Raw genomic sequence first — 12520 nt, forward strand, 5'->3', positions numbered from 1 at the left:
GTCCTAGGAGGAAAGACCTATTTGTGCAGCGAGTGGTTAGGGTCTTCAATGCACTGCCTGGGTGTGTGGGAGTAGCAGGTTCGAGTCATTCAGAAAGGAAGAATTTGCAAGGTTACAGGGAGAAGGCAGGACAATGGCACCAAGTGAACTACTCATCTGGAGAGTTCAGACACGATGGGCCAAATGGCTTTCTTCGGCACAGCATTTAGACATTACTCCCATCAAATAACCAAGCAATCACAATCCTAGCACCAAAAGCCTTTCACTCTTTCTGGAAGTTCAAGTCAGTGAAGTTACTTGTGACTGTGCTCTCACCTGCAGGTTGACATTGCAGTTATATTCGCAAAGAGCCCGCACCACTTCTGTAAAGCCCTTGTTTACTGCGATGTGCAGAGCAGAACATGTAGAAGCATTCAGCAGATTGACATTTGCACCTTTGCTGAGTAGCAGTCTCGCCACCTCTGGCTGGTTTCTGTGGAAAACATGCAAAAAACGTACCGTCAGAGACCAAGCCATTCAGCTTGTTATTCCAGCCTAATCCGCAGGAAGCAAACTTGAAGCAGTTCCTGCACACTTCAACTGAACACCTGATAATTTTCTGAATTAATTATTTCTCATTTTGAGGTGAGTAAAAACAGAGGGAAAGGCTATCGCACCTGCTGTTAACAGCCACTGGACACACTGGTCTGTGCACTTGTTAACCTACTTTCCATGGCCAGGCAGCGACACAGTGTCAGCACTCAAAAACAGCTCTGACAAAGAATCATTCAGACGCAAAGCGTTGGCTCTATTCTCTCTCCACAGATGCTGCCAGACCTGCTGAGATTTTCCAACATTTTCTGTTGTTGTTTCAGATTCCAATTCCAAATATCTGCAATATTTTGCTTTTAGCTCAAAAGCAGATATAGCTTTCAACTGGAATAATTAAACAACTTAAATTGAATGGTGCAGGTTCATTGCAGAATTCTATGAATTAGTCATTAAAACTATATGGCTTTAATCCGGTAGCTATTTGTATGGTGCAGACAAAAACATCTCTGCATATCTGGGAAAGTCCGAATCTTTTGGAAGTAAACTTGGGAAAGCTGGGAATTTCACCAACATGCTTAAATTCAATTTTCTAAAGCTGAAAATGAACTTCTGTAACAAAGATTAAATATCATCCTCATATTGTTTTGGTTCAAAAATACAATAAAGTTAGTCATCAATTATTCTGTCGTGTACCTCCCATTTATTGTTCAATTTGTAAGATGTCTCTACTTTGTACACAGTCCCTGAAAGTAAGTGAATGGGGGATGTTGAGGATGCTGCTTACAATAACTGTAATTAAAATTCCAACATCATGGTCAGTTATTTTCAGCAAATGGCTCATATAGGGACAGCCATTTGTAGTTAGAATCATAGAATCCCTACAGTGCAGAAGGAGGCCATTCACCCATTGAGTCTGCACCAACCACAATCTCATCCAGGCCCTATTCCCGTAACCCCACATATTTACCCTGTTAATCCCCCTGACACCAGGGTCAATTTAGCATGGCCAATCAACCTAACTCGCACATTTTTGGACTGTGGGAGGAAACTGGAGCACCCGGAGAAAACCCATGCAGACACGGAGAATGTACAAGCTCTACACAGACAGTGACCTGAGAACCCAGGTCCCTAGCACTGTGAGGCAGCAGTGCTTACCACTGTGCCACTCTACATCAGTTGTTATGTTTGAATGTATATATGTGTCAGAGTGAGCATAACAGCCTCTGCGTCACTCTTTCTCCTCCGAATATAGGAGGAAGAGATTGGCTTCGGGGAAGGTACTGTCCCAATATGATGGACGTATCAAAACAGCATGGCCAACTACTGCAAAGGTAACAAGATAGATGTTTTATGAAGTAAGAACAATGGTTTCGGAATAGCTTCAAGATCTAATACACACCTTGCTACAGAGCTTATTAAATTCACTTCAACAGCATAGTTCCAAGGAACTCTGGATGATAATATGGGCATGTAAAGATTAGAAAATTGAGTTTTTAAATTGGCCTCAATTTTGATGTAACAACTTGCAAAGCTGCAGGCATTTCCCATTCATGGGCAAAACACAACAGCAAAATGTGGTGGTACTAATATCTGCCCTTTTAACACTATTGCTGACGTAGTCTATTTAAAAAAAAATACCCGTTTTCTAAGAAAAGGACAACAGTGCCAGGAAAAGGAAAGAGAGAACAACTATTAAGTCATGTTCTAAAGATGCATTTTTAACAACTGCCTGTGACACTTTCATGTTTGAAGGAACTCTCAAGCACAAACTGCAATGCTTTCAAAAATTATGAGGTGACCAATTCCAGAGGATACTGGTGATTTGGGAATTACATTTCACTGCTTGGTTCGATGTTGCTAAATTGTCAAGCTGGATAAATTTAAAACGCACAAGTTGTACATATTTAAATTATAACAAAGCGCCCTCTTAACAGGCTAATGTTGGGCATCTGGAGCGTTTTGTTCATTGTTTTCTACATGTAGGGAGATGAGAAAATGGCACGAAATAGTGACGTGATGCAGCAACAACACATCACCTCACTAAATGATCACATTGCAGGTGCCTGCGTACAACTGAACACTGAAAGAGCTTTAGATTCCAGCTGTGCCAGCTGGGAAGGAATGTGGGCAGGCTGCTGGAGTATAATGTGAGTATAACGTTAGCAAGTGTGAGGTTATCCACTTTGGCAGGAATAATAGTAGGAGGGATTATTATTTAAAAGGCGAAAAGCTGCAGCATGCTACGGTGCAGAGGGACCTGGGGGTCCTTGTGCATGAGTCGCAAAAACCCAGTCTGCAGGTGCAGCAGGTGATAAGAACATAAGAAATAGGAGCAGGAGTCGGCCATCTAGCCCTTCGAGCCTGCCCCGCCATTCAATAAGATCATGGCTGATCTGTCGTGGCTCAGTTCCACTTTCCCGCCCTCTCCCCATAACCCTTAATCCCCTCTCTTATCAAAAACCCATCAACCCGCTTCTTAAAAATATTTAGCGAGGCAGCCTCCACCACTTCAACGGGCAGAGAATTCCAGAGATTCACCACCCTTTGAGTGAAGAAGTTCCTCCTCAACTCCGTTCTAAACCGCCCCCCCCTTTATCTTGAGGCTGTGCCCCCTAGTCCTACTGTCGTTTTTGAGTGGGAAGAGTCTCTCCACCTCTATCCTATCCATCCCATTCATCATCTTATACGTCTCAATGAGATCTCCCCTCATTCTTCTAAACTCTAACGAGTACAAGCCTAGTTTATTCAGCCTCTCCTCATAGCTCAACCCCCTCAACTCCGGTATCAGCCTAGTAAACCTCCTCTGCACTCCCTCCAAAGCCAAAATATCTTTGCACAGGTGCGGCGCCCAAAACTGCACACAGTACTCCAGCTGCGGCCTCACCAATGCCCTATACAGCTGCAGCAAGACCTCCCTACTTTTATATTCAATCCCCCTCGCTATGAAGGCCAGCATCCCATTCGCCTTCCTGACCACCTGCTGCACCTGCAAGCTGGGTTTTTGCAACTCATGCACAAGGACCCCGAGGTCCCTCTGCACCGTCGCCTGCTGCAGTTTTTCGCCACGTAAGTAATAGTCCTTCCTACCATTATTCCTACCAAAGTGGACCACCTCGCACTTGCCAACATTAAATTCCATTTGCCATTTCCTGGCCCATTCGCCCAGCCTATCTAGATCCTTCTGCAGTCTCTCCACACCCTCCGCACAATTTGCCGTTCCCCCAATCTTGGTGTCATCAGCAGCGAATGAAATGTTGGCCTTTATAGCGAGGGGGATAGAATATAAAAGCAGGGAGGTCTTGCTGCAACTGTACAGGGCACTGGTGAGGCTGCAGCTGGAGTACTGTGTGCAGTTTTGGTCGCCGCACTTGCGGAAGGATATATTGGCCTTGGAGGGAGTGCAGAGGAGGTTCACTAGGCTGATATCGGAGATGAGGGGGTTGGACTATGAAGAGAGACTAAATAGACTGGGTCTGTACTTGTTGGAGTTTAGAAGGATAAGCGGGGTTCTTATAGAGACATAGAAGATAATGAAGGGGGTGGACAGGGTAGAGAGATTCTTCCCGCTTAGAGAGGACACAGCTTCAAGAGGGGGAGGGGGGGAGGGGGGAGGGGGGGAGCGGGGGAGGGGGGTGTCACTCAAAGGGTGGGTGAATCTCTGGAATTCTCTGCCCATTGAAGTGGTGGAGGCTACCTCGCTAAATATATTTAAGTCACGGGTAGATAGGTTTTTGACAGACAAGGGAATTAAGGGTTATGGGGAGAAAGCAGGGAAGTGGAACTGATCCACTTCAGATCAGCCATAATCTTATTGAATGGCAGGGCAGGCTCGAAGGGCTAGATGGCCAACTCCTGCTCCTATTTCTTATGTTCTTATGCTCAATTCACCACAGCAAAAAATCCACTAGCCACATATACTTGGTATGCGTCCGACTGCAAGGCTAATAAAAAGGGATATGGGTTCCGAAATAATTTGACCAAAAATGCGATCCTGATTTGGTTAACACACACATTTTTAAAAATGTTCATACCCAAATGATGCATAATGCAAGGCTGTATCGCCATCCTCATCGTGAATCTCCAGCTTTGCGTTTGCCTGCAGAAGAATCTTCACCACCTCAATGTGCCCCTGGTGAGCAGCCACCTGCAGTGCCGTCTTGCCTTGATTCTTAATGTCAACCTGCACAACAGAGAAGACTGTTCAAATTGCCCCGCTGGTGAAGGTTCCACAAGCAGCTGTTTCTGCAGCATCTGGCACGGTCTTCACACTCTGAGACAGATATCAGTGAATAAAAGGCAACCTTTCACTGGGTGGGTCCCAATATTTCCTTTCACTCACAAGAATTGCAGGTGGAAGTAATGGGGGGGGGGGGGTCACTTACATCAAAGAACTGCCAATCAACATTAGATTCTATGGGCACCATTGTGTTAAAAATGGTTCTGGACAGCAGTGTACCATGCAGCCATTTCAACACAATCCAACATGGGATTAGTTCACTGCCTTGTTGGAAATTGTTCTTTGAGATTGATATTACATTCAACCCAGGTATTGGTGTTCCTTCTTCTACTGTTAAGGATCACCTTCAGGGACTGTGACAATATTAATTCTCAAACAAAATATTTTATATTCTCATTGCCTTTGTGTTTTGATAGCTGCCTTCATCAAAATCAAGGACGAGAAGGTGATCTTTGTACTGTATTAGCCTATGATGAGTAAATTCTATAAACAATGGTCAAGCAATCATTGCCAAAGCTGCCATTTCATGCAGTCATTTAAGATTAAAACTGGCCTATGCACATCAAGTGTGAAGAGTAGCATTGTATCAAGTCAGACAGTGAAATTTAGGTATTCCCTAGGAAGACTACAATATATACAAGATCATATTGTTGCTCTGGTGAACGTGTACATAAGAACATAAGAAATAGGAGCAGGAGTGGGCCATCTAGCCCTTCGAGCCTGCCCCACCATTCAATAAGATCATGGCTGATCTGTCGTGGCTCAGTTCCACTTTCCCGCCCTCTCCCCATAACCCTTAATCCCCTCGCTTATCAAAAACCCATCAACCCGCGTCTTAAAAATATTTAGCGAGGCAGCCTCCACCACTTCAACGGGCAGAGGATTCCAGATATTCACCACCCTTTGAGTGAAGAAGTTCCTCCTCAACTCCGTTCTAAACCGCCCCCCCCTTTATCTTGAGGCTGTGCCCCCTAGTCCTACTGTCCTTTCTGAGCGGGAAGAGTCTCTCCACCTCTATCCTATCCATCCCATTCATCATCTTATACGTCTCAATGAGATCTCCCCTCATTCTTCTAAACTCTAACGAGTACAAGCCTAGTTTATTCAGCCTCTCCTCATAGCTCAACCCCCTCAACTCCGGTATCAGCCTAGTAAACCTCCTCTGCACTCCTTCCAAGGCCAAAATATCTTTGCACAGGTGCGGCGCCCAAAACTGCACACAGTACTCCAGCTGCGGCCTCACCAATGCCCTATACAGCTGCAGCAAGACCTCCCTTCTTTTATATTCAATCCCCCTCGCTATGAAGGCCAGCATCCCATTCGCCTTCCTGACCACCTGCTGCACCTGCAAGCTGGGTTTTTGCGACTCATGCACAAGGACCCCGAGGTCCCTCTGCACCGTCGCCTGCTGCAGTTTTTCGCCACGTAAGTAATAGTCCTTCCTACCATTATTCCTACCAAAGTGGACCACCTCGCACTTGCCAACATTAAATTCCATTTGCCATTTCCTGGCCCATTCACCCAGCCTACCTAGATCCTTCTGCAGTCTCTCCACACCCTCCGCACAATTTGCCTTTCCCCCAGTCTTGGTGTCATCAGCAAATTTCGACACCCTACACTCGGTTCCCTCCTCCAGATCATCTATATAAATGGTAAAAAGCTGAGGCCCCAGCACCGACCCCTGGGGAACTCCACTAGTCACCATCCGCCAATCTGAATAGCACCCGTTGACCCCCACTCTCTGCCTCCTATTTGACAACCAATCCTCTATCCACGCTAACACCCTACCCCCAACTCCATGTCCCCCGACCTTCTGCAATAACCTCTTGTGAGGTACTTTGTCAAACGCCTTCTGAAAATCCAGAAAGACCACATCCACCGGCTCTCCTCTATCCACCGCCCTAGACACATCCTCATAGAACTCCAGTAAATTTGTCAGACACGACTTCCCTTTAATGAAACCGTGCTACGTCTGCTCTATCAAGCAATTCCCTTCAAGATGCCTCGCAATTTCCTCCTTAATGACGGATTCTAACATTTTAGCTACCACAGACGTTAAACTAACCGGCCTATAATTCCCCGCCTTTTGCCTGGCACCCTTCTTAAACAACAGTGTAACATTAGCCGTTTTCCAATCTTCCGGCACTTCCCCGGAATCCAGCGACGTCTGGAAAATAACCACCAAGGCATCCACTATCACCTCCGCCATTTCTTTCAGAACCCTCGGATAGGGCATTGGTGAGGCCGCAGCTGGAGTACTGTGTGCAGTTTTGGGCGCCGCACCTGCACAAGGATATTTTGGCCCTGGAGGGAGTGCAGAGGAGGTTTACTAGGCTGATACCGGAGTTGAGGGGGTTGAGCTATGAGGAGAGGCTGAATAAACTAGGCTTGTACTCGCTAGAGTTTAGAAGAATGAGGGGAGATCTCATTGAGACGTATAAGATGATGAATGGGATGGATAGGATAGAGGTGGAGAGACTCTTTCCGCTCAAAAAAGACAGTAGGACTAGGGGGCACAGCCTCAAGATAAAGGGGAGGCGGTTTAGAACGGAGTTGAGGAGGAACTTCTTCACTCAAAGGGTGGTGAATCTCTGGAATTCTCTGCCCGTTGAAGTGGTGGAGGCTGCCTCGCTAAATATTTTTAAGAAGCGGGTTGATGGGTTTTTGATAAGAGAGGGGATTAAGGGTTATGGGGAGAGGGCGGGAAAGTGGAACTGAGCCACAACAGATCAGCCATGATCTTATTGAATGGCGGGGCAGGCTCGAAGGGCTAGATGGCCTACTCCTGCTCCTATTTCTTATGTTCTTATGTTCATTCCATCCGGTCCTGGGGACTTGTCCACAATCAGCCCCTCCAGTCTGTCGAGCACCGCCTCTCTAGTAACAGTAATGTCATTAAGACCCTCCAGTCCTACCACCTTTCCATCGCTAACACCCGGCAAATTATTCACATCCTCCTCCGTGAAGACTGAAACAAAAAAGTTATTCAAGACCTTAGCCATATCCTCATCCCCTACCACTAAGTCCCCCTTCTCATCCTCCAAGGGTCCAACGTTCACCCTAGCCAGCCTCTTCCTTTTTATATATTTATAAAAACTCTTGCTATCCTTTTTTATATTAAGCGCTAGCCCAGCTTCATAGTTTCTCCTACCCTTCTTTATCAACTTCGTTGTCAATCTTTGTTGACATTTAAACCTCTCCCAATCCTCTTCTCGCCCACTACTCTTAGCTACTCTAAATTCCTCCGCTTTTAATTTAACACTTTCCTTCACCTCCTTCGTTATCCATGGCTTATTACCTCTCCTCCTACGGTCCTTTTTGACCATTGGAATAAATTTCTGCTGAGCACCAAGAAAGATCTCCTTAAGGATCCTCCACTGCTCCTCAGCAGACCCTCCCTCCAACGCGCTCCCCCAGTCAACATTCGCCAATTCTTCTCTCATCCTACTGTACTCCTCTCTATTCAAACAAAGGACGCGTGTCCGGGAACGCACTTTCTCCTCCTCCATCTGCACCAGAAACTCCACCATACAATGATCACTCTCTCCAAGAGGATCCTTCACCGCAAGGTCCCTAATTCTACCTGCCTCATTACATAACACCAGATCCAAGACAGCTCGCTCCCTCGTCGGCTCCAACACACACTGTTCAAGGAAATTATCCCGGCAGCATTCCAAGAACTCCTCCTCGTCTGTAGCTCAGAGGCCAGCTCCTCCAGCAACCTGCACTTACTACAGACATGGTCACTGGGATGGACCCTGGGGTCCACCAGTTCCCACATCATACAGGAACCACACATCACATGCCCCTCCATTATTCACTGTAGTAGTTTTGGAAAAAAAAATTTTTTTTCCTTGTTTTTTTCAACCAAACTCACCTGGCATTTTTTCACTCAAGCCCTTTTTGATATTAAGCCCTATTATCTCACTCTGCTTCCCCCTCACTCCGCTGCCCGCTCCGACGCTGCCCGCTGTCTACACCAGGCCTCCTTTTAAACCTGGCGCTGATTTAAAGCTGGCTGGCCCACAACTCCCTTCTAACCACTCCCTCAGAATTCTTAAAGCAGTAAATACAATAAATGCTTTAAACAGTTCTACAAAGAACAAAGTGCTTTAAACTTATTTTAAACAGGTTTTTAACAGGTAAAATCTTAGCTCTCTCTCTGCTCCTTCACTCGTCTGCTCCAACTCAGCTAATGTTCTGGGCACCCAGATTCAAATCCCGCCATGGCAGACGGTGGAATTTGAATTCAATAATAAATATCTGGAATTAAGAATCTATTGTTGGCCATGAAACCACTGTCGATTGTCAGAAAAACCCATCTGGTTCACTAATGTCCTTTGGGGAAGGAAATCTGCTGTCCTTACCTTGTCTGGCCTACACGTGACTCTAGTCCACGGCAATGTGGTTGACTCTCAAGTACCCTCTGAAGTGACCTAAGCGAGCCACTCGGTTTAAGGGCAATAAATGCTGGCCAGCCAGCAACATCCATATCCCACAATTAATTAAAAAACTCCTGACCCCAACTATAACTCTGAATTTAACATTAGCAAGTTTGGGTAGAAAGCTCTATTGAAAGAAAGCCTAAATAAATAGTAACAAATGAAAATCGAAACATCTACGGTATTTGCATGGATACAATTCTGAAGAAATTTGATTTAAAAAATATTTTGCAGAAAGTCTAACTTATTTAAAATAAAGAATTAAATGATCCGAGTAGAGAGAAGGGCCAATAAAAACAATGCTATTCCCCTTTGAAGCTAAGTATTAGATTGTGTTCTAACTTCTCATAACAATTAGTTTAATTTATGCTGCCATTATAGCACTCCATGCTGAAACACCTGAGCTTATTTTACTAGTCCTCGTATTTCTACAAAACCTACAGCAACTCCTGGGCCACCTTTTGGGGGTAATTTTCTAATCGGAATCATAAAGGAAAGTCTTTCAGAGTTAGGAAACATTGATTAGAATCAATTTAACACCAGTGTTCTTGTAGCTATCACAAAACTCCTCTTACTTTGGACCACAGACAATGCTTAAATCGACACATAATTTGCAACTTCTGAGGAATGAGGTGAATAGAGCGACTCTGCAGAAACACCATTCTTGCAGCAGTCATTTCTCACAGATAAGACAAAAATATAATTTGCCATCAGGGTAGAGGAACAATCAGAGTACACTTGCCTTCTCTGAATATTTCTGAACCAAATCCCGAACCTTTGCAGCATTCCCATGAGCAGCCTCGATTACGATCCGTCCGGGATTATCCTGATCAGTTGACTGTGACAGCAATTTTTCAAGGACAGAGATGACTGAACCTACAGTTATGAACAAAAAGATAATTCTTACTTCTTTCTGCCAATCTTGTTTAAAGATTTACAGTGTGATTCTACAGCAGTATTGGAAATAGCACAGTCAGTTATGAGATGATGCAAGGAGCAGGTCTTGTTTTATTTACAGATACAGCTCGTCTTCACTTGTTCAAACCTACTTTCTCCCAAAAGCACCGACACCTGGCACTTTCCAATATTCACCAAAGTAACTTCTACACAATCACAGAATTGTTACAACTCAGGAGACAGCTGTTTGGCATGTCACTCTCCAAATGACCAAATTATTCCTTTTGGAATGTCCATACAGAGCACATTCCCAGTGCAGTCATTGGACAGTTGTCAAGATGGAAACCCTGATCAATTTTCTAATTAAAGCTATTATCTCTGGCTAAGATCAGGTATTACAGGACAGACCTGGAACCTGCATGGTATGTGTGAATCAGCTACTCACCAAGAGATCTTCTGTTTCTCCCATGGAAAAAAAAGACTGACTTTTGTTTTAAGGTGAAGTTCATCGGGGTTGGAGAGTGGAAAACCTTTACCAATTTTATAATTTAGAATCTCCATCAAAGCGCCCAACAAACAGGAAAAGCACAGCAACTCCATGCTTCCTATGATGAGGGACTTTAGCTACAAGGTTAGGCTGAAGAAGTTGGGCTGCTTCCCCCCGGACCAACTGAAATCGAGGGTGTACAAAAATTTGACAGGTTAAGATAAAGTAGACAAAGAAATACTGTTCTCATTAGCTGATAGGACAGGATTAGGGGAAAGAGATTTAAGGTTTTGGGGAAGGTGTGAGAAAGAATTTTTTTTTTTTAAATACAGTGAATGGCAGTGCCCTTGAACTTGGTATAAGTTTAGTGGAAGCAGAGCCAATGATCTTAAAAGCTGGGCACTTGCAGCAAATAAACGTGCAGGGTTATGGGGCTAGAGCTGCAAAAGACTAACTGGATTGCTCAACAGAGTCAGTATGGGCTCAATGGGCCAAATAGCCTCCTATATAATATCTATGAAAAAATAGATCTAATTTTTGATTCAACAACATTGTTTTGACTCCCGAGCTCTTCTCATAACACCAGCAATCCTTGTGGGTTCCACCTAGAGTTGCTAACCTCACATTGATTAGCAGTGAATTAGACAGTTATGTACTATGGGCCAAAGCTCATTTACAAAGAACTCTGACATGTGATCGCTCATCCCATCAACTTTTGCTGAATTTATATCAATGTCCTCTAAGGGAAAAGTCAGTTTCTCATTTATTGCACCACGGTGGCACAATGATTTGCACTGCTGCCTCACAGTGCCAGGGTCCTGGGTTCAATTCTGCTCTTGGGTCACTGTCTGCATGGAATTTGCACCTTTTCCCCGTGTCTGTGTGGGTTTCCTCTGGGTCCTCCAGTTTTCACCCACATCCAGATGATGTGCCGGGTAGGTGCACTGGCTGTGCTAAATTCTCCCTCAGTGTACCTGAACAGGCGCCGGAGTGTGGTGACTAGAGGATTTTCACAGTAGCTTCATTGCAGTATTAATGTAAGCCTACTTGTGACACAAATAAACTTTTAAAACACCACTTCTCTCGAGTGCACTCAATCTAGGACAAAGCTTATTTTAATAGCAGTAATAGTAAAGATTCCTAGCTGCACCAACTCATGAACTAAAGACAAAATAAAAAGTTAGAAGTTGCAAATGTAAGGTTTATCCAAAACCAACATTCAAACATAGATGTATTCCTGCTATCAGTTTCAGGTACTGGACGTGACTCTGAAATCTGAGTAGTAGTAGTAATAAAACAAGTGGCAATTAAAATCTGACATACTTGACCTTTCACTGGGTAATGATAAATGTCAGCGCCTGTGTGTATCTGAATTATGGAATCTACTGAACTTTCAGATAACTGTACAGTTCCTGCCGGTTAACCAGAAACCAAAGCAGATAAAACGCATCCTGTTAAACATAAGGAAAGGATGAGCCCAGAGGAGCAGTTTTTTAAAAATTCATTTGTGGGACATGGGCGTTGCTGGCAGGCAGCATTTATTGCCCATCCTTAGTTGCCCGAAGGCAGTTGAGAGACAACCACATTGCTGTGACTCTGGAGTCACATGTAGGCCAGGCCAGATAAGGTCGGCAGATTTCCCTCCCTAAAGCATATCAGTGAACCAGATGGGTTTTTACAAAATCGACAATGGTTTCATGGTTATCAGTAAATCTTAATTCCAGATTTTTTTTTACTGAATTCATATTTCACCAGCTACCGTGGTGGGATTCGAACCCAGGTCTCCAGAACATTAGCTGAGTTTCTGGATTAATAGTTTAGTGATAATACCACTAGGCCATCGCCTCTCCTTTGCTGACTATGATCACAGTTTGTTCCTCCTCTTAGGCAGTCCCTCAGAGTCGAGGGTGACTTGCTTCCACACTA

General features: G+C 44.5%; 1 protein-coding gene across 4 annotated transcripts in view; it reads right to left on the reverse strand.

Moving 5' to 3' along the window:
- mib2 (MIB E3 ubiquitin protein ligase 2) overlaps positions 1-12520 on the reverse strand; it is a 241273-nt gene that overhangs the window by 34241 nt on the left and 194512 nt on the right. For all 4 annotated transcript variants that reach the window (XM_080214947.1, XM_080214950.1, XM_080214948.1 and 1 more), the window contains exons 10-12: positions 9953-10086; positions 4563-4711; positions 316-472 (exon numbers count right to left, since the gene is read on the reverse strand). In XM_080214947.1, coding sequence (XP_080071073.1) covers positions 316-472; positions 4563-4711; positions 9953-10086 — 440 coding nt within the window. The remainder of the gene's footprint in view (positions 1-315; positions 473-4562; positions 4712-9952; positions 10087-12520) is intronic.

Source organism: Carcharhinus amblyrhynchos, chromosome 30 (genome assembly GCF_965287045.1).
Source record: "Carcharhinus amblyrhynchos chromosome 30, sCarAmb.v2.hapA, whole genome shotgun sequence".
Lineage (NCBI taxonomy): Eukaryota > Metazoa > Chordata > Chondrichthyes > Carcharhiniformes > Carcharhinidae > Carcharhinus > Carcharhinus amblyrhynchos.